At 39.4% G+C, this 27,209-nt stretch overlaps 1 protein-coding gene across 2 annotated transcripts; it reads right to left on the minus strand.

Moving 5' to 3' along the window:
- Positions 1-434: 434 nt before the first annotated feature.
- On the minus strand, positions 435-17,937 carry paqr5b (progestin and adipoQ receptor family member Vb). Of its 2 annotated transcripts, XM_050045515.1 has the most exons (8): positions 17,788-17,937; positions 16,208-16,335; positions 10,070-10,275; positions 9,267-9,393; positions 7,945-7,989; positions 7,074-7,170; positions 5,178-5,322; positions 435-2,809 (listed from the first exon to the last, which is right to left on the minus strand). In XM_050045515.1, exons 1-8 carry the CDS (start codon positions 17,839-17,841, stop codon positions 2,529-2,531), a joined length of 1,083 nt encoding a protein of 360 aa, XP_049901472.1. In that variant the 5' UTR covers positions 17,842-17,937; the 3' UTR covers positions 435-2,528. The 2 variants fall into 2 exon arrangements, with proteins under 2 accessions (XP_049901472.1, XP_049901482.1); XM_050045525.1 differs by lacking the exon at positions 7,945-7,989.
- Positions 17,938-27,209: the final 9,272 nt, after the last annotated feature.

Genomic DNA, 27,209 nt, shown 5'->3' on the forward strand with positions numbered 1-27,209 from the left:
AATGTACATTTGTAATTTTAAGTACTATAATTACACAAAATTTGTTTCAGTTGTTATTACCTGACATGCTTAGGCCTCAATAGTCAAAATGTGGAACGTCTCAGTTCATACTCAGTTTCTGTACCCCTACGTTCACCTTTGGGGTACCTCACCTATAAATGGGTGTCTCCCACCTTATCTCTCCCCTTTTGCTGTTGTACTCCATTGGAGAGGGGCTCAAGTTATATGGTTGTAGTTGACGGAGGATTTTGTCTTTACCTTTTGCTGCCAGTTGTCAGGAATAAACGGAGATTGCCTCCACAGATATCCACAGTCTGGGCCTCTTCATATCAACACAACACAGACAACACTAGAGTCCACATGTTCACTTTCTGTTACTATTTTTCTAAGTTCTGATACACTGACATTAGAATGACACACAGGCATGTTTTGTTGATAGTTTATTTGAAAAATCATAATAAATAACATTGCACATAAATACTTTATCTTTGGCATGTCTCACAGGGTTACAGGGACGGACACAGCAATCATATAAGGGAAATAAACTACTCTGAAAACATTTACTCTGTCTTACATATATCTTATGTAACATTAACTAAACTTTTAATTATTTAGTTGCTGCTCTGCAGGCAGCTCAAACTCAAGAGCAAAACATCTTTCTTCCCTTGTCATAACTGTCTCTTTAGTCTTGACATGTTTTATAAGAGTGACAGTAGTATACAGTGGACTCTGTACAAGCACAGGCACTATAAATATGAAAAGGCACGGAGTGTTAATGCAGCACTACAATTGAAAATTGAAAGTGAAATCTGCATTTTTAAATTTACATAATTTTTGTTCTTTGCAGCTGACAGTCTCTTCATACTCCACATGTGGAAATCAGAAAACTGAGCAAATCAGTACTTTACAGACACACAGAACTGCCTCATAATGTAGCTAACATGCTACATTCATAGCTTTTTCAGTACGAAAGACTTTCCTCAGAAACATTAACATTCATTACATATTATGGTAACGAGCATTTTGTTTAATTTCCATTATATGCTCATGCAACATGCAACCTGATTTTCATTTTCGCTCACATGTAACAGCAGTCGTCACAGTGATGTCTGAAGGCCGAGCACCACCTTGAGTTCAGTGCAGGCTGCTTGATAGCATTCAGTCTCCTTGTAATTTAGGAGGGTTCTTAAAAATGTTTGAAAGATGGAATCACCTCTTATATTGATGTTGTTTTTCCTAATAATAACCGTTTTAAAGGTCTAGTGTGTAGGAGTTGGCAGAAATAGAATATAATATTAAAAACAATGTTTTTTATTAGTTTATAATCACCTGAAATTAGGAATGGATGTGTTTTTTCTTAACCTTAGAATGAGCCATATATATCTACATGTGGAGCGGGTCCTCTTCAGAGATGTATACTAGACACCGGACGCCAAGACGCCGTCTCATATTGTCAGTCATTTCAATTAAACATTACAATGTAAAATGTGTGTTTTCTCCTTTAAAAACCGACAAAGAGACAGCAACGCCTTAAGCGAAGATCTCGAGTGCACAGCTAATAACCAACGTGGTTTGTTTACATGACGTCACAGAAGTGCATATTTAACAGATTCAGTGCGGACAGAGAGGTACAAGCTTGCTTTTAGGACATTGTGCTAGGCCTACATATCTGCAGAGGGAAATATTTTTACTGGACATCATGACCAAAGAGATATAAATCTATCAGACTTCAACAGATAGGTCGAACTGCCTGACCTTTAACGGACATTAAAAAACTGAGATTCAGACCAAATGAATCTTTTTTTTAATTATTATTATTTGAAATAGTTTTAACCCCAAAGAAGAAGAATTCTATGATTTAGTGTACGTCCCCAAGTGTTGCATTACAGGGGAGAATACTGTTGTAACTTGGATTTTGAATTTGTTTTCAAGTCCAAAAGAGTTTAAGTGACCTCCGATCATTATTGAACCACACTGGTGAAACTGGGCTTTAAAAATATTTTCCATAATATGTTCACCTGACACCTTCTGATCCAGGTCCAACAGTGATGACCCGACACTAACCTTCTTCTTCTATTGTGTAGTTTGAAGAACAGCTTTGTGAAAGCGACACACTGCTGTTAATTCCAGCTTGTTAAAGGCATTATTGTGCACTTGACACTGAAACAGGAACCTGTTACGATTTACACTAAGCTCCCAGTTTCTTTTTCTTCTTATTGGTGATTTTTTCTTATCTTGTTGAACTGTTACTCAGAGGTATTTTTGTCTTTTTCTGCCCTTTAAATTGTCAGTCTGGTCAAACCATTTTATGGCTTTTTGTTCTGCAGTACAAACCCCCCCATACAAAATAAGATCTGTTTGTCAAAACGGACTTTCTACAAAATAGAGAAGTCCTGTCAGTCATCTGACTGTTCTCGATCAAGATTTTGTGGCAGGAATTGTACATATATCACCCATAATGCCCTCTGTTCACATGTCTCCAGCATGTTAGTTGGGATCCCTCAGCCCTGACTTATGAAGCCGGAGGTTTAGTAGCAGGGGCAGACCTTGGCTGAGGCTTTCTTTGGATCTTTATCATGTTTCTTCTCTGGGCAGACTGGAGCAGAGAGCAGAGGTAAACTGTACAGGAGGATGATAATCAGATTCACCACCACACAAAGCAGCCCTACACCCAGTGAGTTGATAAACGTGATGGGGATGGAGTGTTCAAGGAGCCAGGGGCGCCGTGTCACCATGTCCTGCTCAGCGGCCTTCATCTGGAAGTGGGTGCCGAGGATGCCGCACACATGGAAGAGTTGATGGCTGTGACCTGCAGAGGGAGCAGTCGAGTCATGTTTGAGTTCAGGCAACACAGCGACATGTCACAGTAGAAACAGTAGCAGTAAATACAAGCCCTCACCACTGAGTGAATGAGTCACATTGCCAACTGATTTCAAGAGGATGAAGAAAACATGGAGGTGGTTACGCATTAGTGTTGCAATGTTAAACACAAATGAGGATACACTGAATGAGTTAATGTGAATCCAGTGTTTCACAGAGTTATTTATAGTGGACAAAGATCTGAAAGGTGACATTTGATCTCTGCGTTCATAAGCTGACTTCCTGATCAAGACACCGATTCCTCCAATACTCTAGGTGCACATGAATGCAACCTAATGGCAAACCTTTTCACTTCATCCACTTTTTAGATTTGTGACTTACTTTTAAAAAACGCTTCAAGTTTAAATCACACATTTTTATGTAACCATACTGATGTAATCCCAGTCATCTTTGACTGTCGAAAGTTTCTCCCATTTTTTTCTTAAATGGCTTTGAGAACAGTTTCCTCACATATAACAAGGGTCCGAGGTTGGTGCTGAGTCACCAGTGATGTCAAACCCTGCATTCATGTCAGAGTAGTGTCAGAGTAAAGTTAGAAATGAGTTCACATTTAGAAAAAAATGAGTAATTAATTTAGAAAGTCTGCAAAAAGGTTGGTTACATGAGTTGCCAAGTTGATGTCATACATGCGGAAACATGGCAGATGAAGGTAAATGTTCATTTGATGGTAATGAGATTTCTATTAATGGACATATTGCAGGTCAATTTTTTGTATTAGGCTGCTACCTTTAGTTGCTCTCTGTGTCGTGTGACCTAAATTAGCTAGAAAAGTTGTTCATTAACATTAGTAAGGTAAATAACTATTTCAGTTGTTTGAGGTGATGTACTGCAGCAAGAAGTCTGGGACTTGTAATACAAAGCTTCACACCATGATCAATGCGTTGTTTAAATGCCCTGAGCAGTAAAACACAACACTTCATCTTTGTAGCATCCATGTTGTTTCCACATTCGACTCAAAGCTCACGAACACACCAAAGTCAGAAGAACGACTTGCCAACTTAGGATATGGGAACCATCTGAGGAGCATGTGAATACAGCATTAGTCTCTGTCTAACATGCTCTTCTGAATGTTGTGCGTTGCTCTGATCTCATGTTTCATATAGTGTGCATGTCATTTTGTTTTAATAATTGACCATTGATTTGTAAGATTTAGGTAGTTTGTTGTCTGTAAAGTCATTTGAGACATAATTGTAAGAAAACAATACATTAATTGATGCAAATGAAAAAAAAGGAAGAAATTGTACTTGAAATCAATAATTACTATTAATGCATCTTCACTGACTTTATCTACTGTATAGAACCAACTCAGAGACTTCACAAAATGCTTTACATAAGTTACTGGTACTTAAAAATGCAAAAAAAAAAAAAAGGGGGGGGGGGGTTGTCCACTGAATTGTAAACAGAAACACTGGAAATACCAGTTGAAAAGTGAGGTGGACGTAATGTACATTTGTAATTAATTCAAACCTGCTTTAAATGAATACTTATGTGATCCCCTTTGACTTCATTTGTTAAGAATTTCTGTTTTTGGATGCTTTGTTTACTGGAGGCATGAAAAAAAAAAAAAAGTTGAAGCCCCATTACTCCGAAAAATATCCAATTGGATTGAAAGCCCATTTCCTTGACAGCCGGTTATCCTAAAAACAAAGACCCATTGCTTCAAAGTCCTGTTCCTCCAAAAATACACACTCCTTACAGTTACTTTCAGTTTCCAAATGGTGTTTGGGCACTTTTGTGCCACCTAATGTGGGTGTTTAAGCCAAAACATGATCTTTTCCTGATCATAACCAAGTGGTTTTTGTGCCTAAACACAACCACACATTCACCGCAACATTGATAATAAATGTAATGTGTCTGAGGTTTACAGAAATGTACAATGTTATCATTTTTTTCCTGGCAACTTAAACACAAAACTGACGATGCACCTCTGAAGCTGATGTGACTTGTTAGCAAACAGTTGCTGATTTACACATCCAGCAGATATGAAGCAACACTCACTGACACAGCACACTCCTTTAAGCTCTGTTTTGGTCTTAACCAACTCTTTAGGGAAATATCTGGCTCTTTTGCTGCTAAAAACTCATCCACCTGCTAAGTGTTAGCTTTGCCAATTGGTGGTGTGCCTAAACCGAAAAATCAGCTGGTCATCATCTGCTGAAACTTCCTGCAGAGTTCAGGGGAACAGCAGACTTTGGTAGTAATTCTCTGTAGTTTCTGGTTGGCACACTGGGCAAAAGTAAAACACTACTTAACATGCTCATGAAAACAACAGCAGCTTCTCCTGAGTTCAGTCTTACCGATGTAGTCGAAGCTGCCAGGCGCCAGGCGCTCAGGTAGATGTGTGGCGAACAGAAAGCCTGTGAGGAAAGCCAAGGCGATGTGGTAGTAGTGGAGGATGTTGGTATCATTGTCTGTGCAGCCCTCTCCTACACACAGAAACACCTGTGAACACAACACACACACACACACACACACACACATACACACACACAGCAGATTTAATAGATTACAGTGCTATCCCCATTATTACCACTTTTATCACCTTCACATTTCTTAATGAGGCATAAACTCTTTTATTAAGTATCTGTTAGTGGAGCTGCTGCTACGTTAAACTTTGGTTCCAGTTTCAAGGGTGTAAAATTTAGCTTTTTCACTGCGACAGGACCAGATTCTTTTCATATATCATATCGGAACTTAAACACTGAACTTCTATGTACAATTACTTCAAATCATATCACATCAGAGATACCCCTCGACGTGGACATTAGCACAAAGTAATGAATATTAAAGTATGAAAAATGGAGTAACAGAGCACTGAAAAATTATGATTTTGTCATCTAATTCTTTACTGCAAAAAAGTAATTCCAGTTAAAGAATCAAAATGGACAAGTTAAAGATTTGTGTTTTAAAATAATATCCAGTATATTTTAAAACAGATTTACTGTACATATGAACTGCTATGCCATGTTGAATTTATATATATGGATGGTTTGCAATAGGGGAGACCGGGGTTGTTTGGCACACAGCTGTTTTTGGTCCTCTGAAGGTCACAGAAACAAAAATGTCACATTAAAATGTTTGCTTCCTTCACCTGCACTCGGATACTAGGTTAAAACTGTGTTAGATAGAGATAAAGTGTTACTTTTGAATAATAGAAACAGGAACCAGCTACATTTTGACATAAGATTTGAAAGTCTGTGATGAGTGTCAGTAGCTGGCCAACATAATTTAACCCCAAAATTAGGTGAAGTGCATAAGGGGTTGTTCGGCACACTGATCCCGGGGTTGGTTTGTAACAATAACACTTGTGACTGTAGCTGTATTTTTAGAGATTAAAAGTATTTTGAAAGATTAAAAACAATGTTTAAATAAATCTTAATCAATTTTTGAATGGTCAGAGGTAACAGTAATCCGACATCCTGCTGATAAATTGCTTAAAAACGTTGTTTGGTAATTATCTTTTATTTTTAATTTTCCCCATTTTCTCCAGATACATATTCTTTCTAACCTATAGAATTGTATTTATCTTGTCCTGTCACTGTGTAGCATATTCATGATTTGCGAGCCACTGAATCGGTAGGTTGACCCGATTGGTTATGGGTGGGATGGGTGGTAGGGGGTATGTGTTGTTGTTGTGAGGGACTGTACTATGAAGACCATGTGACGCAAGTGATTTGAATATTATAAAATAAAAATTCCAAGTCATAAAAATATGTTGTTTGATTTTAAAAATGGGCAGATAATCAATTAAATGTTCACGTTTTCTGGTACTTTTTTGACTAAATTTTCAAAATAACTTTTTAAAGATTAAAGTTTAACGACTTTAATCACAAATTACTACATTTTAGAAAACATTTGTGTACATTTAAACACATTTATCTGTAGCTCTAACCCAGACTTTTCATTTCCTAGTTATAAAATTCTGACATAAATTAAGCCAGGGAAATACAACAGAGAGTGAAAGGTGTGCCAACCAACCACAATCTCTCCTACTTCTTTTTACCTTTTATCTATTGTTATACACCAAACTCAAACCCCTGTACGTTAAAACCTGCTTGGCAGTAAACCAGTTTCTGATTCAATGTTACTGTATCTGTAACATCTGTATCTCAGTGTTTGTATCTGTGACACACGTTGTTTGTTGTGTCTCGTGTGAGGACACACATGTGTGAAGTGCACAGCCGTGGCCCTACCCTGTAGAACAGAGGAATGTTGTCAAACAGGTAGGGGAAGGCGAAGGCAACAACTCGGAGGTATTTGCTGAACTTTGGACTCTGGCTCTCAGGAAATCTGAAATAAAAGAGAAAACAATACAGTTCTTAAATATTCCTGATGTTTACATTGTGTTAGAGCTGTGGAGGAGGAAAAGTGGAAACGTCATGCACAGCATTACCACTGGTAATGTCATCCTTATGTAAGAGTTTCTGATTGATGTAATCCATGTGTGTACAGTTTTAATGTCATGTCATCCATAACCAGCATGGTGCACTTCTCTGCTGAGGACACAGTGTGCAGCAGCTGGAAATTTTATCATAAATAAACAAAAATCTGTTAAATAAATACATTTACTTTTAAAATTCAAATCAATCCCTTGAACTACATCAATTATTTAATAAATACATTTGTGTTTGAGTCAGTGTGATGACTTATGTGACATGACGTCTCTCCTGAGCAGCACTCATGCAGCCTCACAGTTTCTTTCATGTACACAGCTTTAAGCAAACGTCATTATGTAACGCCAGAACAAGAGTCAAACATGTTTTACGACTCCTTTTGTCACGTCCTCGGACCAGCCCAGCTGAAACTACAGCTCAACTAAATCACAGTTCAGGGCTGGTCTCTATAGTCACGTTTTGGTAACACCCTTTGTATGAAACACAGAGTTGCTCAACTAATGAAAGTCAACAGTGTATGTGGGATGAAGTCCCGCCTGAAGACATGTCAATAATCACACATGTTCAAGGGGTGAATCTTTACCATCATTTGATGCAGAATTAACAAAAATTCAGACAGATTATTGAAGCGATAGGACAGGCAGATTTTTAGCAAATGGAATGTCTTTACCTCATCACGCTGTCATGATTATATTGCAGATATGGTAAGCCAAGCCTTTGCAGCGGGAGAGATGAGTGAAAGAACAATGAATTAGAGAGTCAGCATTAATCCAGGACACAAAGAGACAACAGTGTTAACAATGTGATGATTGCTGTGAATTAAAGAGGTGGAACAATGCTGTATTAGGTGCTGAAGCTTTTATCCTCAGTGACAAAGGTCCTTCAAACTATAATTAAATTTAGTTTTGATAGAACTACACACCCCATTGAGCTTCATTTGCCAACCAGAGTGAACAAGCAGGATTTATCTGACACATGTATGTGACACCAGTCATGTTAGAATGTTGTCATGGACAATGGTGGAAAGTACTGTACTTAAAAAGAATTGAGTATTTCCATTTTCTGCTACTCCTCCACATTTCAGAAGGAAATGTTGTACTTTTTTACCTTTAGTTACTAATCAATAAAAAGTAAGTAATAAAAACAAATCAATTTTGAATGCAGGAATTTTACTTTTACTGTAATATTGCTACTTCTACATAGGCTAAAGATCTAACTACTTCTTCCACCACTGCACCAGGACTACACTTTGAAGGTATAACATTATCTTTAGGGACTGTTTGTTGTTTATGAGAGGAGGGGGTGGAGCAAAACAGGGGAGGCACGTCAAATCATCTTTTAGAGGCGGGACTTATGTGTATTATTTTGGCTTAGGGGAGGAACATACAATTTAACGTAAAGTCATCTTGCAACTTAAGATAGAAAGGAAATGTGGGAGCGAGAAGGGGAATGACATGCAGCAAAGGGCTACAGGTTGAAAACGCTGTGGAGGCTTTAAAGGGCATGTCTTTAAAAAACACCAAAATTAAACCATTTATCAACGCCAGAAACTGCAAAAACAGATATTATTGTCAGATATTCTCTCTGTGCTGTTTGCTTGTTGCATTGTCTCCAATACTCACATTTCATGTGATTTAAAAAATGGTTATTTATGGTGTAGGGAGGTTTGTGTATTTTCACCCAGTCACTCAGGGAGGCTCAAGGAAAAATATTTATAGATCTGGGGAGGGTGAAGTTAAAAAATAAAATAAGAAAATAAGAAAAAACAACTACTACCCCGCTCCTCTGATAAACAACAAACAGTCCCTTATTTACAGATTAAACTGTGATGTGATTGAGCCACTGGAAAAGGTGGGGATGAAACCAACACTGACTTAAAATAGGGGGTAGCTAACATTAGCATTTTGTCAACGATATGCATGTTAGCAAGTTAACATATGACTTTTTGCAAGAGTTATCATTGGCTGTATAAAATGAATTTTCTGACTCTACCTGGAGTAGCAGGCGACGCTGGTGCAGATGACGCTGTTGATCACAGTGATGGGGATGTAGCACCTGTGGAAGAGACTGTTCACCCATTTGTCCGGGAAAACATAAGCTGAGTAGATGATCGATGACCCTGCAGCAGGACACAGCAACAGAGGACAATAGTTAAGTCAGAACACTTTGTGGATTATAATAAAAACAAAAAACAAAAAAAACCTGCAATCCAATTCAACGCTAACTTCAATCACGGGCAGGCATGTGCACAGATAGACCCCGGGAAACTAATACTCAACTTGAATTAAAGCTTATGTCTCCCACGTCACGTCTCTGATAATTAACTTAAAAAAAAATGTGACATGCGGTTTGGGGCTGCACTGCATAAAGGGCGCAGAGGAGGAGAGGAGGAGTGCAGGGCTGCTTGTTTCTGTTCTCTGGAATTCTTAAACAATATTTAAAGCTTCTTTAGAAGATAATTAGAAGAATAGGTGTGTGACTTTTAAAAAGAAAGGATGAGAGGAGAGGAGAGGAGAGGAGAGGAGAGGAGAGGAGAAAGCACTTAGCCCTAATTGTTGCAACTGAACATCAGCCTACTTTGTAGTTTGGAGGATAGATTGGTTGGTTTATCACTCTATCTTGCATCACAAGGTGTACGCTGTGTCACATAACTAAACACAACACTTTAAGACTCCTGCCTTTTTTTTTTTACCATATGTGGCTGAGTTACTGATACCACAGCAAACGTTTCACAACACTGTAAGTGTGGAGGGCTCAGTGCATTAAATACGCCAGTGTGAACCACATACGCTTACCAATGCTGTAGAAACTGAGGGCGCCGTAGTCAAAGAAGAAGCAGATGTGGCGTGCCCGCACTGACATGCTGCTGAAGGTGTGAGCACAGCTCGACGCCAGCGGGTAAATGCAGCAGGTGAGCAGGAAGACCAACAGAGGCCAGATGAAGGAGTCCTGCCATGCCGTCTGCATCAGCACCACCGTCACTAATTTCCATAGGAAGTACCTGCCGGGAGAAACAGGTTACATTAAGATGATTAGATTGGATGCAGCAGTAAAGGGTAAGGTGGAGTAAGATGCCCCCACCGTTTAATTCCTCTCCTAAACATTATATGGCACTAGGTCTACTTTCAACACATGGAATGGATATGCTGTAGTGAATGGTGACATTTCATCTGAACTGCTGTGTTGTTAGTCACAGATCTGTTATTTCAAATCACTTATTTTTGGAGCTTGATCGTCATATCAACATTTAAACAATCAAGTGTCTAAACATACAGAGGACTGACATATTAAAACATGCAGATACTTCTGTACAGTGCCTTCACACGTTATCAGGTATAAACCCAGCTGAACACCTATATATTTTGGAGCCTTATGCAGCCACACTGCCAGAAGAAAGTGTTGGCATTGTATGATTCTGCAAACCAAAAATACATACATTTGCATGCTTCATACATATCATATAAACGTTTTTTAAGTGACATAGTACATAAGCTGACGTTCTCATCAGGAGGTGAAGTGGAAGGTCGATGATGTGTTACCTGGGCAAGATGCCTGCCAAGCTGTAGACCACTGTTCAAGATTAACAAACAGCAAAACCGGTTGTTGTAGCGAATCACTAATATGTTTCCATCGGCCTTTTAGGTGTCAAACGTGGGTGTTTTGTAGCGACAACTCAGGGGCGACAGTGCCACCCAAAGCATTTGTTTTTTGTCACCAAGATATGACTGTGTTTCCTGCTGGTAGTGTGCCCCCAAAACCAGGTATTTCAGGCCAAAACATGATCTTTTACTGACCATCACCAGGTGCTTTTTGTACTTAAACGTAACAACACCTTAACCACTGTGTTTTAAAAAGATTCAACATATTCATTACATAATAATTGTTTTTAATGACAATGAAGGTTTTTGCTCACTGTTTTTGTGTTGCCACACGCCCCCATTGTCAAATCGGATGACTTGAGAGGCGGGCCTTCTGTGGTGATCATGAAAACAAGTTTACAGTTGGTAAACAATGGAGGAGAAACTGGTGGTACTGTAGCAGCTGGTGGATACCCAGAGCTATACTACTTTAAGAACTGCAGTTCCTACGATTTCAATAGAAACCAGCAGGCGTGGCAGCATTTAAGTGCAGTACTTGAAACGGCCGTCATCGAGGCGAAGCTCCTGGACCAGCTGGTGATACTCCCCGTGATCCACCCTCTTTTTTAGGGTCTCATGTATCCACACAGATCTCTGTTTCTCTGCGCCCAACAAACTTTTATCTGACAGCCTCTCACCCTCAATCAGAGCTACAGCAAGTACCCTCTGCCTGAACATTTTAGGAACTTGATATTAATTACTGTTAAATAATTAAAATCAATAAATAAACGATTTTAAAAAGGCAGTGCAGAGCGTCTTGTGTTTTTCAACCTGCAAAACACTTTGTGTGATCGGGGCCTTCAAGTGAAGGTATGTAGCATCGTTGAAGTGAATGAAGGTGAATTTGTCTCTTAAAGTTGTAACATCCATACAAGTGGTAGATAGAGAAGCAAAATACTGGTCAGAGGTACTACTGACTGTCTCATTTGGTGTTTTGCCTCACTTTATTTGTGTTTTTCTGGCACTGTGTCTCTTGGATGCCTGCTATTTACAGTCTGGCACCTCGTTGCTACTTTTTTGTAAAGCCCTGACCTCACCTGAGCACTGCAGGGGTACACATCCTTTTGAGCACAGAAAATAAAAGGAAAATAAGAAAATACAGGCAGGGGGCAGAGTCTCTGCAGAAAAATACACCCTCACACACTTCCAGTGTGTCATAAGTGATGATTGAGAAGGATTACCTCTGTATGAATCTATAAATTGTTTTATTTTTTTAGGAAAATCCTGCATAGGTTATCATTCATGTCACCAAACACAATTGAATAGTGTCCCTCTCCTCAGTGTCAGTGATTACTACATATTGTCGGTCACACTGTCGTAATATCACTGCTAGTATTGCTGGAATATTTACACATAAATGAAATAATAAAGATGTAGCTGAACATTTGGTATGTGATATTTGTACATCAGAGTTGCAGCATGTAACTTCCCATAAAACCACAACTTGTCATTTTTACATTTCTGTTTGTTTAAGGATTAAACAAACAAGATACAGCGTGTTAACCGCTAAGCTTCAGGTGTGTTCTGACCTGCAGAGCGAGCCGTACTAGCTGTTTCCCTCTGCTTACAGTCTTTATGCTAAGCTAACAGCCTCCCAGCTCTGGTTCTGTATTACATGCACAGACACGAGTGTGATGTCCATGTCTTCATTAGGTTTCAGCAAGAAGGTGAATATTTCTTTCTATTTAATTAACCAAAACAAACTGGAGCATTTAAGCAGCAGTAACATTAAGCTGGTTTGAGAAAAGGCTTATTAATGAGCATAACTACAAAACAACAAACCTCCTGTCTAACAAACAATTAGCTACTTTAGCTGACATAAACATAATGGAAACAACATCAGATGTACATACATTACATATATGTAATTATACATATATTCCCTACATGAAGTAATAGACTGCTAATTATCTCTGTGCACGGCATTTAAAAGACACACACTTGGCTTGTAATCCCTGGACCTGTCAGTACCTGTCGATGAAAGACTTTCATAATAAAGTATTACTCAGTTTAATCCTGCATTTGTCAGCAACTGTCAGTTATACAACAGCCTTATCGGGAGGCTGTAGTTTGCTTTGTGCATCTCTTTCCACGTCTCAGTGCATCTCATTAACAAATCAACATTATTTGTGCTTTTCCCCGTCACTGAGCAGTTAACTAATTGAGGCAACTCATATGACAGCCTCCAGCGCAGATCTGCTCATTAGCGGCTTGCCTCAAGGTCTACGCCGTGCCCCAAAGACACAAACACCCATGTGACCTGCTACACACACACACACTCCCTGGCAACTGGCATCTCAGCAGGGAGGAAGTGCAGGGTGGCTCGTGGGAGCAGTAACCTCTGTAGTAACTTTAAATTCTGAGACCTACTCACATAAACACACACACATGTGCAGAATGAAATAATTGCATCACTTAAGTCTTGGATATATTTAACCTCCACGCTGTGATGAAGTGTTTGTCAAACTGAGAAGAGACGCTGAACTCAGGGAGGAAGCTGAGGAGCCAAATGTTGCTTTTATGGAGCGCCAGTCAGAGTGAACATACTGTGCTGAGATGTGCAGCAGAGGGATGTGGGAATGATCCCTCCTATTTATCTTTGGCCTTGTTCCTCTTTAGCTTTTGAGCCTCTCTAGCTGCTTTCACACACGCACTGCAAACATGAAATTATGTAGACATTACCCCGAGGAGCTGTATGTGAGAACCCAAATCAGCTGGACTGGACATCACATGTACTTCACCCTGCCAGCTGCCCAGTGTGAAGTCTGTGTAATGTCTGATTGAGCCCATGTGTGAATAGAGCAGGTCATTGTCCAGAGAATTCACAGTGAGCAAGTGGACATGTGGACTTGTGCGAACCTGGAAGAATACAATCATCAGAAGGTGAAGAAGAAGAAGGGTCACATACGCAACAATGCAAATGAAAATGTCTAACTGAAGAGATGATGAGATTCGAGAACTTCTAGTGATAAGGGCCAAAGCTGAAATCGTCAGACAAATTCAATGAATGGCAAAGAGGTTTGGTTGTATAGGACCAAATTACGAATGCCTACGTAATGCTCTAAACAGACACCATCCCTCGCCTAAACCAAACAGGTTATTTCCAGTTGGTGAGAATGCTCACGACACGTACAACCTCCCGTTGTGTGCTACGTGTGAAGGGGCAACTGTAGACAATGTCTGGACCTGATCCTTTGGGTATCGTCTAAAAGTCATATCAGAAAACAGTTTGTGTCCGCACAACACATTCTCACTCTGACCTCGTCACATATCAACATTTGGTCATGGACTTTCAGTGTCGGATGCTGCAAGTCATTGCCCAAGTGTCGGGGTTCATTGATTTCTTAGTGAGACGGGGTTGGTCTGCACCTACAGGCGTTGTATCTAATGTCTAACAAAACCCTGTAAAAGCTGAGAAAACTCGAAGAAATAAGGCCACAAGTTGCAAAGTCTTCTTGAGTTTACTCAGTTTTAGGGCCGGCTAGTTGTGTCAACTCAGTTTAAGAAGTTTTACTGTTTGTTTCATCAAAGTTTGTTCTTATATCGATCAAACTTCATGTCACCAGTCATATCACGTCATCATATGAAGTTTAGATAACTTGAAAGTTTTGAGGTAGACAAACAGACAAAGAATTTAAGTTGAGCCTACAAGTAATGTTGTCAGTAGCTGTCAGACTGGATCTCCAGTTTGTGAAGCAGTGTCAGGTTTGATGTCCTCGTGCACAACAACTGATCTAATCACTGCAGTTTCTGATGTACTTCTAACAGCCACGTTCAAACATGGATCAGTGGATCATAGTTTGCAATGTGAGGCTGAAATGTGTTAGAAAAGACCACGACAAGTGAACTGTTAATCTTCATTATGGTTTGAATTTAAAAAAATGATTAGAGAGAAGACAAGGTGACTCATCAGAGACACATGTATAAACACACATATCAAGCCTCTGTCAAAACTGCCAACCCTAAATGTTGGCACTGTGCATTTCTGCACACCGGATATGTAGCGGATGTGTTGACACTTTATGCTTCAAGGATGCCGTGGTTAACGTGTGGCTATGTTTAGGCACAAAACCGACTTGGTCATGTTTAGGAAAAGATCACGTTAAGACTTTAATTATCCAGTTTTGGAGGCACAGTCACGGCTGGAAATGCTGCCGATGTGATGTCTTGCTAAAAAACAATGGTTTTTGTTGTTTGTTGCTCTGCAGCTTGGTAGCTGTCTCACCAGGGTGTCACGCCACCATCCCCTCATCCTCATGATAACAAAGTCAGCTCACATGCATATAATTTTTAACTGATATGATGAGGTGGACTTTCATGCACTTTATACCAGACAGTATAAGTTGATATCTTTACAGCGTATGGGGAAAAGAGTTGACGTGAATAAAGGATAAATAAACTGTATAAATGCAGCCGTACTATAGAAGTCCTGCTGCACACAAAGCAAGAGGCCGTTGACAGGGAGACACTGCAGGAGGTCTATGGGACCCACATGGTTGCTGGGATGTATGACTTCAAAACAAACCTGTCTGTATGTGCAATCCTTCTCATATTACTTAAGTAAATCCAGCCCGATGGCTGTGAGTGATTTGGCACACATATGTGTCCTGCGCCAGCTGTCTGCAGAATCCACAACAGCTTTATTACTATGTAAAGTCCACTGCTCCTCTGGCATCTCTGTAACTCCTTGAAAAGTGCATTTATGGTAATAAATATACACTGGGATCTACTCGCTGACAGGTACCATGAATACTAAGCAGACAGATACTGTAACTCTGGGTATGAGCAGTAAAAATTAATGGTGGTCTTTAGTCAGTAATGTGGCGGAACTGATGTAATAAATCCGCTGTCTTTGCTTGATAGTAGGTATAATAGAGCTGCAACTTCAGAAACTGTCAGTCTGTGAAACCGCAGAATAAAATTCTAGATGACTCTGTGACCTACGTCAGTAGGAATTTAAAAAATCTTGAGCTTGGTATGAAAAGAATCCTAAAACACAGATGTAGATGTAAAGATGTAAGAGGTGACTTTTATGTAACAAACTCTGCAGTAGGACTGAATTGTAGAGGATAAGGTGATAATCCTGAGATGTGACATCTGGCACAAATTAGGCCACTTGCCTCCTCAACAGCTGACAATCGAGATGCCCTCAGGTGTGTCAGATATTGTGAACACACGACAGGAAGCAAACACGTGTTGAGGAATCTCTAAAACTGCAAAGCACTGGAATTTCTCAATTATGGGATCAATAAAGGTGTATCTTATCTCATTAAAAATAACATTTGTCAGTCATACCAGGTGGGCAGGAAGTGGGTCCAGATGTTGAGCGTCTCATTGGTCAGCTGGAAGAGGCTCAGGATGCAGTCGGTGGCTGAGCTGCGGGGGTGTCGGTAGCCAGAGATGATGCTGTCCTCGTGGAAAACCTCAAGAGAAAAAACTCTTTGTCAGTCCTCAGTCCACTACGTGCAGCTCACAGCAAACAGCAAAACACACGAGATGAGGAAATCCTCAGTGAAATGCTGAGTGCTGAATGTTTAAGAGCTGGATTCAGGAACCCTCCCTCCTCAGGGTGTCCCAGGTCAAAAGACTGTATATACTGGTGTGCTAGATATATAATTAAAGTATACTACAAGCACACTTGCACTTTTTATGACTTATTTAAAGTATATTTAAAATATGATGTTTAACGTGTACTTCAAAATACACATCATCAAGTTCAACTTTAATGTAAGTAAGTATACTCATTCTGCAATACTTAAAGTGGTCTTACAGTGTACTTATTAGCAGTGTACTTTATTCACATTGTTTTGTAAACTGTATGTCAGTGCACTTTTAAAAAGTATATTAAATTGCTAAAACTTAAAGTGGCACTTTGGTGTATTTATGGAAAGTGTTCTCATTTTCAGGTCCTTTGTAATACAATATCAGTATGCTTTATTAAAGTTTAATTTAATTTCACTTCATCAGAGGTGTATTTAATGTGACTCCAAAACAGTGCACTTTAAAGTTAGTTTATTTCAAGCTTTATTTTTTGTGCACTTTTAAATGATAATAATAATAATAATTAAATAAATAAATAAATAAATAAATAATAATAAGGCATTTTATCAATATGTACCTTTCAAAGCAGGAAACCTTACAAGACAGTAAAAAACAACAACAACACAAGCATTGATGTATCCATAGATCCTAAAATCACACATATACAATAAAAGTTAACAAATCTGTGGTTTGCAGAAACAAACAATGCATGAATGTCCACCTCATCATATCAGTTAAAAATCCAGAGACCCTTGTTTTTACTAATTTGAGAACAATTTAAACCCAGTAACCAGAAGAAAATTTAAGTTTCTGCAAACCACAGATATACACTATTAGTATGCTTTATTAAAGTTTAATTTATTTTCACTACTTACAGTGCACTTTAAAGTTAGCTAATTTTAGCTGTATTTCAGTGCACTTGTAAAAAGTATTAAAGTGCACAGACTTACAGTGATTTGTTTCACCGCGGGTCACAAGCCAAAAAGGTCAGCAATATAGGAGTACTCCTTTACATTACGTTACATTACATTACTTGGTGGCTGTTTTGATCCAAAGCAACTTCACACTCAAACACTTGTGCAGTCCTCTCGGATAAATAAGTGCTTATGTTTTTCAGTCTCTGCACACACAGGATTAATCAGTGTTTATTTCATTAGGTGAAATATTAAAGGTGTAAATAGGTTCAAGTTTGACTCTGTGAGCAAAGCTAACGCACTAGTTTTTTACGTTTTAAAGTTTCTTCACCCAACTCTCCTCTTCCTTCTTGACTCCAGCTCAGTCTGACTGTGTGAAAGCTGAAACTTCCAGTTAAGATATAGTGAAGATGAACTTACTTTTGGCACTTGATTGATGGTGAAGACTCGTGGTAATTTAATGAGGCTGAGCATGACGACTGCCAGGTGCTGCTGTTACTGCTGCTGTCGCTGTCAGGGAGGAGAGCTCAACTATGGCCACCGGCTGGGTGTGCCTCCCTCTTTATAAGGTTTGTGTTGCCATGCTGCCCTCAAGGTTTTCCCCCTTCATCTCCTCCCTCTTCAAACCCAGCGAGAATATCCAGTGTACCTGTGCCACTCCTCCTCCTCCTCCTCCTCCTCCTGCTCCTCTCTGGAGGTGGAGAGTATGTGCACACAGGTGTGTACTTACACACAAAAAGGCATGCACACACACATAAACACAAGTGCTGTTTGGTCACAATTATTCTGTAAAGGAAGACAAGTTTTTCAAGATCATATAACATCTTAACATTCACAAAAAAAAGGTAGGTGTTTACAAAACAAAGCTCCTCTTTTTGTGGTTGCGTAATCCTGCCTCAAAGACATGATAGTCGAGCCTGTAAGGCAGGTTTCAGTCACAAAATATCAGTTCAATGACACAGCTGTGATTGACATGAATGGTCTGTAACTGAGACTTATATTTTCCTGCCACAAACTCTCAGCTAGTGCAGCAGACGAGGAGCTCAGCTCAGCTCAGCTCTGAACTCAAGTTATCAGAGTTTCAGCTGAGTTTCAGATAAGCTCTGACATCATGAATATAGGGTGTGAATTGGTCTGGGAGAAAGTCAACAAAGTTCTTTTCATGCCACTTTCTTGCTCCTCTCCTGGTTAAACTGGCATGTCATCATCTGCCCACACAGACCTGACGGCGGTGGCTGTCACACCCAGACAGTTGAGCCCAGCCTGAGTTCCCCGGGCCTGTTATCTTGTTCAAACTGTGAAGCAATGAATGCAAACACGTCTCTGCCACTGCAGAATTAGGAAATGGAGATTTTATTTGTGGTTTGTTTGACAATTTCATCATGTGATATAGAAAAGAATACGCACAATTACATTTTGTTGGTGTGATATATGTTTACTTTGGTGACGTCACTTCATACAGAAGCTCTTTTGCTTTGAGCTCAGTGATCTATAACAGATGTCATGCTCGCTTAAGTTTAAACACACACAATAAGTTAATGCTTAATCTCAATGGCTTGATGGAAAACTGAAATTATTCTGTAATGTCTAACCCTCAGTATAAAGTCCAGTATGGATGCTTATGTTTAAAGGAACAGTGTGTAAGATTTAGGAGGATTTAGTGGCCTCTAGAGGTGAGGACTGCAGACTGCAACCAGCTGAAACTTCTCCTGGTTAGAATTCCTTCAGTGTTTATTGTTCAGGAGGTTTTAACCAGGAGCCGAATTATCCACAGAGGTCTCTTCCTCTCCAAAACAAACAACAGCATGTCGCAGACAGGCCGCCAGCCCAGCACCTGCTAATGTGTGCTCACCTATTTTTCTCCGATAACTTCATTAGAGCTCATCGTTTCTCTGATCCAGAAGTTTATACGGATTTTACTATGGCTGTCAAAGTAATGCATTCATTTTGATTAATTAATCACAGGAAAAAAATAGCGCTGATTAATCGCGTGCCGTGGTGCCCTTTGACTCGGTGTCATTGAAGGCCACAGTGGCTTTGTCATATGATGGAGGCAGACGAGACGAAACTGCTCGGCCCCATAAATGGAACATTTACATTTAAAAAACGCCCAGATGAAACTGTTGATAGGTGCACCGTCCTCTGCAGTTTCTGCAGTAAGGACGTTTCATACCATCGGTGTACTTGAAGCCTGAAACATCATCTCAATGTAAAGCATTTAGCAGCGAACCAAAGGTCCTAGCTAGCAAAGCATCTGATGCTAGCGCTAGCAGCCAGCCTTGTCAAGCCTGATTTGACCAAGCGTTCAGACACAAATTGAGTACGTCTACCTGTGACCGACTAACTCCCTGGCAAAATGGATTGCAATGGACTGCAGATCAGATTCAGTGGTGGAGGACAGGGGGGACAACTGTGTTCAAGATCCAGCAGCTTTACTATGACTTTACGATGAATTCATTTGAATCGAAATTTTAAAATACTTAAAAAAAAATTGATGTATGCAATTACTTTAGATTAATTAATCAGGTTAGGTTTTTTCCAATCATTTGACAGGCCTCGTTTTTACTAAGCTAAATTATCCGCAAAGTTTCACATCACAATCAGTGTTTCTGTGACACTGCAAGGCAGCCAGCTTCTTCAGCAAGTGATGTGTGCTCAACGTTTTCTAATCCAGACATTCAGGAGGTTTTTACTATGAGCTGAATTATCCGCAGAGGTCTCTTCCTCTCCAAAACTAACGGACCCATTGCAGTGGTGTAAAGTAGTTACGATTGGCCCCAGTGTATGTTATTATGACGGGCTCTAGTGCACCCTAGTTACTAGTTTTGAAGCACACACACACACACAAAGCGTTAGGTGTATATATATTTTACCAACAGTGTGTCTTACTGCCGCTTTTATGTTATACTGTAACCACTTGCAGGTGTGCCCAGTCTTGAGTCGTGAGTCAGTCTTGAGAGTTTTTGCACCTAAACTAGCTACTGTACGTCATATCATTTTGTTATAGTTTGATAATATCTTACAAAAACAGAAAACCATGATTGGGATGGGTTTGCCTTTTTGAGGGCATAAATAGAAAATTGCACAATTATTTTATTTAATGTGAGTTCTTTGAACACGGGCGTATTTCAAGGTGGCAATCAGGCCTCTCCACCCACAGGCCCCAGTGCAACCACTGCCTGCACTGTCTATATTTACAGTCCTGACCCACTGATTTGAACCACTAAAAATTGAAAAGCAGTGTTTTTCTGACGCTTTCGTCGTGGACAACACATTCTCACTCCAACCTCATCACATGTCAACATGTGGTCATGGATCTCCCATGTCCACATACAACGTGCAAGGTACCCTGGGTGTGTTGGTTGTTGACGTTCTGGGACACAGTGTCAAGGGACACTGCTCTCCTGGGTGAAAGTCGGTGTTTGTTGGACCCATCCACCACGCTGGTTTCTGATGCCACAAGTCACTGCAAAAGTGCCGGATTTTGATGACTTCAGAGTGAGACTGTGCTCTAGAAACATAGTGGTGCAAAATGGTGATCTCTGTAGAAAAAGACCTGCTCCCTATGTAGATATGAAAGGTTCATTCTAAGGTAACAAAGACACAATGATTCTTATTTACAGGTGATAATACATTAAAGAAAACACACTTATTACATTATATACCATTTCCATCAGTATATCCCTCTAAACCCTACACTGGACCTTTAAAGCAAACACATTTCATCATGATGTTCCTTTAAACTCTTTGATTTTCTTTTTCCAAAGAAACCAGATCTAAATTTAGGCACAATCTCCAAACCATCAGCCATGATTTCATTAAAACCCACTTTCAGTAATCCACCATGTTGTGCTGTAGGCTGCAATCACAAAAGCTCAGTGCCATGAACAAACCCATGCAGTGCAGCAAAGCACCTTGGGATCTCATTCAGTTTTCTCTCTCTCTGAGGAGCAGAGCTGCAGTCAGAGCCGGAGCACCACCACAGATTCAGGGTGAGAAAAAACATAAACCAACAGGAGATGAATGTCTGCCTGAAAGTCAGTTTGGCTTGGCTCGGAGTCAGTTAGTTAATATGTAAGTCATTAGACTTTAAGTGGCAACAGTGTAAACAAAGTCAAGTGAGGAGGGTTATGCCCCGGAGACAAGAAATCAAGGTCAAGAGACAACAACAAAGTTATTAGAAGGAATATGATGAAACAAAACATACCACGCTGAGAGTGAAATCGCAGGGGTCTCTGTGGTAACTGATTAACATACACCCTTAGGTTTATAGTTGTGTTTAAGATAAGATGCTTTTTGTAACATTTAGGTCGTACCATTCATACTCACCATACTTATTTAACCCAGGCTGAAAACAGTGTTCGCTGCCCTCTCTGGTTTGAAGTTTCATGACTGCTGCACTGACCATTGGGTGGAGTCAGGACTGAGCTCTGTGGGTCAGGTGGGCGTGGTTTCAACTTAAATTCAGGTTGATACACAATATGGCACATGAATCAACAGCTGTGTGCAGCACATAGGTTAAACAAACCCCATGTGTACCAACAGAATCATAAACAATAGACTGAAAAAATGAGTAATGGCTGAATCCAAATAGAAAAGTGTTTTTATCACCATGTACAAACTGTAAAGAGATTAAAGTTTATCACATTATCAGCTGATAGAGATTTAACATCATACCTCATGGGTCACCAGCTTGCACCTCCTGTTAGGTGTTTGCACCTGAAACCAAAAGTGACGTCACTGTGCACTGACAAAGGTCAACAGAGACAAAATTTCCAAGCAGTGTACAGGGAGCTGTAAGCGACATTCAGATTGTAGTTATGATTTAGAGTCTGGGCTGGGACTGTCTGCACGCGGCTCGCAGCACCATTAGCTAGTAGCTAGTGCTAACAACAGCAACATTGCTGACGGAGCTAACATTCTTAATCTGGAAGGAGGGGGACTGGAGAGTGGGGGCCACACTTTAGTGACAGTGCTGTTACCGTTATTAGCAGTAACCGCTGCATGAGCCCAGTGCAGAGCTGCAGTGATTAGCTAGCCAGTTGGATACACACACAAATGTGAATATCACAGAGCGACTCTTCCACCTAGCTGTCTTGAGGAATGGGTGGGTCTGTGTGGTACAGTTCTTAACTGGTTTCACTCTTATATTTCTGAAAAGAAATTTCAGGTCAGAATTGGTGAACACATATCAGAGACAGTGTTGACTATGGTGTTGCCCAGGGCAGTGTCCTAGGACCTTTTGTTGTTTTCAGTTTACATGTTGCCACTGGGATCAGAACGCTGTTGCCAGGGTTTAAACAATAAACTAAAAAGAGAGACCATATAACTCCTGCTCCATGTAACCTGCACTGGCTCCCAGTATCTTTTAGAATTGATTTTAAAATCCTTCTTTTGGTTTTTAAGGCTCTTAATGGCATCGCCTCCTCCTATAAAATAGATTCCCTATCACCCTACGTCCCTCCACCCTGAGAACCTCCGCAGCTGCTCTTTTATCTGTTCCTAATATCACTACAAAAACCTTTGGGGGTGCTTCTTTTAGCTGCTATGCCCCAAAAAATACGGAACAGCCTGCCTTACAATATTGGACTTGTTGGCTCAGTGGACAGTTTTAAACGACAACTCAAAACATATCTTCTTAATATAGCCTATAACTAGCAAATATCTGTTTTAATATTCTTAATATGTTTGTATATATGTATTTCTTATTATTCATTCATTCATTCTTTCACAGGGACTCACATGCACACACAGCTGGATGGGCCACGACAACAATTATAAAAAAAAATTGGATAACAACCTAAGCGTCTATAGAAATACTGGACATATCCACCATGACGTTACCTGTTGGTTTGTAGACTCATGTTTTGATGAGTTCAGCATTTTGGCTGTTGTCATCTTTCACTTCCTGTCCTTGTGTGTTTTCCCTCCCTTTAGATGACTTCACCTCTGTCTGATTAGCCTCACCTGTGTCTTGTTATCCTTCCCCTCACCAGAGTGTTTAGTGTGTGTCTCTGTTTTCTCTCAGTGCCAGTTCATCTTAGCTCCTTGTGTAGCGTTCCAGCCTTTAGTTTCCCTGTGTCCTTTCCTTATTTTTTTAATTTAGCCTGTTGATTTACTCTGCCTCATCCTTGTTGGCTTTGTTTGCCTCCACTGATCCTTCTGTGTACCAAAGTTCCGTTTTAAGATTACGGATTGACTGAACTAGTTTATAACCAGCTTTGTAGTACCTGTTATCCCGACGGCCAATGTTGGGGTTAGTTGGGGTTAGTCAAACCAGATAACGATAGGATATCCTGGATAAGTTGAAGTGGCTTAGTAGTACAGGCCTCTGGTTTGCAAACACCAACACAACTCCTGCAGTAAAACCCATTTATCCAGTGGTATGCTCAATGCTTCTCAGACAGACAGCTCTTTCTGACGAGGAACTGAATTAAAAGTGATACTTATATATTCTCTCTTCAAAGCCAGACTCCATTCACAAAAAGAGTATGTTTTATTTTGCTGAACATGGGCGCTGCTGGTCTTCTTTACAAATTTCATTAGAGTACCTTCGGGTGAGTAACTGATATACAACTTGTTATTTTGAGGGTGAAGCAGTCCTTTAATGAGGAGCTTTGTATTCATTTATCCTTTAATGTGTCACCCATCTGCATAAATTAAACATGAGTCTGAACAGAGTCTCTTGGAGCCACAGAGTCAGTGTATTTCAGATACTTGTACCGTCTTGTCTCACCACAGGGTGTCAGTGCTCTCAAACAGAAGCTGCACAGGTGTGGGCGTGAACAGGTACTGCGGGTGATTATGAAGATGTATGAGGACCAGATCCGCTCAAAGGTTTTCTTTAAAGGAGCTCAGTGTCCTCACATTTTGTCCTCAGATTTTATGTTTTGCTTATTTTTGTTTCTCTGTTTTATTAATTCATTTATCTCTCAGTGACCTTGGACTACAAAGCTACATGTTTTTTGAGACATCACAGGGAATTAAAGTGCATCACTCCAGGGACAGAGAGGTCTTGGAGCGCTGCGTGCTCCTTTTATTGACTGTTAATGAGAAAAAGTAACAAGTTCGCTTCAGGCCAAAGCCCCCACACTCCCTCCTCCCACCTCCTCTCTCTCATGCAAGCCAAACTGAGCCTCCTGTGGCAAGTCCTGAATGTTTGTGTAACATCAGCACAACGACCATGCAGCTCCTCACATTAAGCATTCAGTGAGACGCTGCTGATGCAAACACTGCTTTCTTTAATATAGAAACAACTTTGTGTTTGTTTACGACAGACGACTTACAGCACAAATATCATTAACTCTCTAATGTTGACTAAACACAACTAATATATATATTTAATTTTCATATGTGCAGTGGTGGAGAGTAACTTGTACTTCACATGAGTCCACTTTCTACTTAGTCTACTATCTTCCAGAGGGAAATATTGTTCTTCTTACTCCACTACATTTATCAGACAGATTTTACTTTGCAGATTCAGATTTACAGACGAAACATAAAATCAGTTTATGAATTAAATTACCTTATAACATATGAAGATGTTAACATTTGCTTCATGTGTGTTACTGTACCAATCGTAATAATAATAATAATAATAATAATACAGTAATTATAGAAAACGGTGAAAATATTCAGATTTTTAACTTCAGTAAAAGTAGCAATACTGCAACACAAAAAGTGAAAGGCTTAAATGTAAAATGTAGGTAAAAGTACTAAAGTATTATCAGCAAAATGTACTTAAAGAATTAAAACTAAAAGTATTTATAATGCAGATAAATTTCCTCTGGGACTTTCATAAACTATGTTCATAGACTATTGTTGCATGAATGTGCAAGCACCCGTTGTAGTTCACTGAGATGGAACTAATTACAACTTTTTTATGTGGTGTAATGTTTTTTTTTATTATTATTATTAAATTTACTTTCTTTTTTTGGTTTAAACATGAAGGCCACGAGCAAAATAATAAAGAATAAATAGAAAACAACACACACAAAAAACACACAAATCAAAACAAATTAAACACATTTTTTTTATATTTAAAATAATTAAAATTTAATTCAATTTAAAAAAAAAAAAAGCTTTACAAGTAACAAGGATGTTGAATCAAGACATACATATGGAGACAGTGGGGGGCTACTGATCACACCACATTGTGTTTCTAGTGTTTATTCAGACAAACTCAGGTCTAATGTTTGAAATTTGACACTCACCATTTCATCCAGTTCTCAATAAGATTTTCTTTCTGGGTTCTCAAACTAAAAGTAATTTTCACCATTATATAGTGCCGTTAGTGTAATATATTTGTGTTATATTTTAAAAGAAAATCGTAAACTGTGTTTTTTATATTAAATGTTAATCTCTAAGGTAACAGCTGTCAAGTAAATATAGTGTGGTACAAAGTACAATAACTCCCTCTGAAATGTGGAGTAGAAGTGCAAGGAGGAGATACATCTATTATTCATATCAGATCTGTAGTGTATATACAGATATTTTTACTTATACTTACCTGCGCTGCCGATTGTAACTGCTGTGCATGTTTCATACTGCTCACACTCTGCCCCGTCCACAGAAGTGGCTGGAATTGATTCTGTTTTAGAGCCAGCCCCAAGTGGCTGTTAGAGGAACTGCAGTTTTTGGCACTTCTACATTGGCTTCATTTTTCAGCCTTCAAGGCTGCTGCTTGGTTTACGTTTATTTTTGTTGGTTTTAAGCCCAGTTCAGACCAAAGATTTGTGACAAGACAAATTGAAACAGGCAACTACTTGCAATGTGCCATTCTGCGAGGTTCTGAAAACCCGTCAGTTCACACCAATGCGACTAGATGAGATGGTGTATCATCTCTATGCAACAACTCTCTGTACCTCTGTTGTGATTTGCAGTTTTTCAGGTTTATTTTGTGGCTGAATATAATTTGCAGTTACATTTTTCTAGTAGAGATGAAACAACAAAAAATGTAAAGAAAATGAGCATCAGATGGACTCTACTGATAATTAATACTCTACAGGCGGCTTATACGTGACACCATCAACCAGCTTGAGTCGAGCCCAGACCGGCCAGTTCACACTGCTGCAACTTTTTAAAATGGGGATATCTCGTCACGAATCTTTGGTCTGAACTGGGCTTAAGAAGTAATGGTGAATATTTTGGTTCAAAATAAAGTGTGGTTTTCGTTGCTTATATGTAGGATTAACATGATTACTGCAGGCCTCCATGGGCCCCAGGGAGCTTTCTCCTTTTTCTCCCCTTACAGGCGGCCCTGCTCATACTATATATAATACCATATTCATACCCCTCATTGTTTGTTACACGTTTTGTTTATTCTATATTTTATGTAATTATATACAGTGGGGCAAAAAAGTATTTAGTCAGCCACTGATTTTGCAAGTTCNTCCTTTTTCTCCCCTTACAGGCGGCCCTGCTCATACTATATATAATACCATATTCATACCCCTCATTGTTTGTTACACATTTTGTTTATTCTATATTTTATGTAATTATATACATATACTATATATTTTACTCTGTATATATAGATACTATATATTACTCAGTACTTGTACTCTGTGCAATGAACAATATTCAAGTAAAGCAGACAGTAGCTGGTAGTAGTTAAATGTACATAGTTACAGTGGTGTGAAAAAGTGTTTGCCCCCTTCCTGATTTCTTACTTTTTTGCATGTTTTCCACACTTAAATGTTTCAGATCATCAAACAAATTTAAACATTAGTCAAAGATAACACAAGTAAACACAAAATGCAGTTTTTAAATGAAGGGTTTTATTAATGAGGAAGAAAAAAATCCAAAGCTACATGGCCCTGTGTGAAAAAGTGTTTGCCCCC

The sequence above is a fragment of the Epinephelus moara genome, chromosome 1 (assembly GCF_006386435.1).
Source record: "Epinephelus moara isolate mb chromosome 1, YSFRI_EMoa_1.0, whole genome shotgun sequence".
Classification (NCBI taxonomy): Eukaryota; Metazoa; Chordata; class Actinopteri; order Perciformes; family Serranidae; genus Epinephelus; species Epinephelus moara.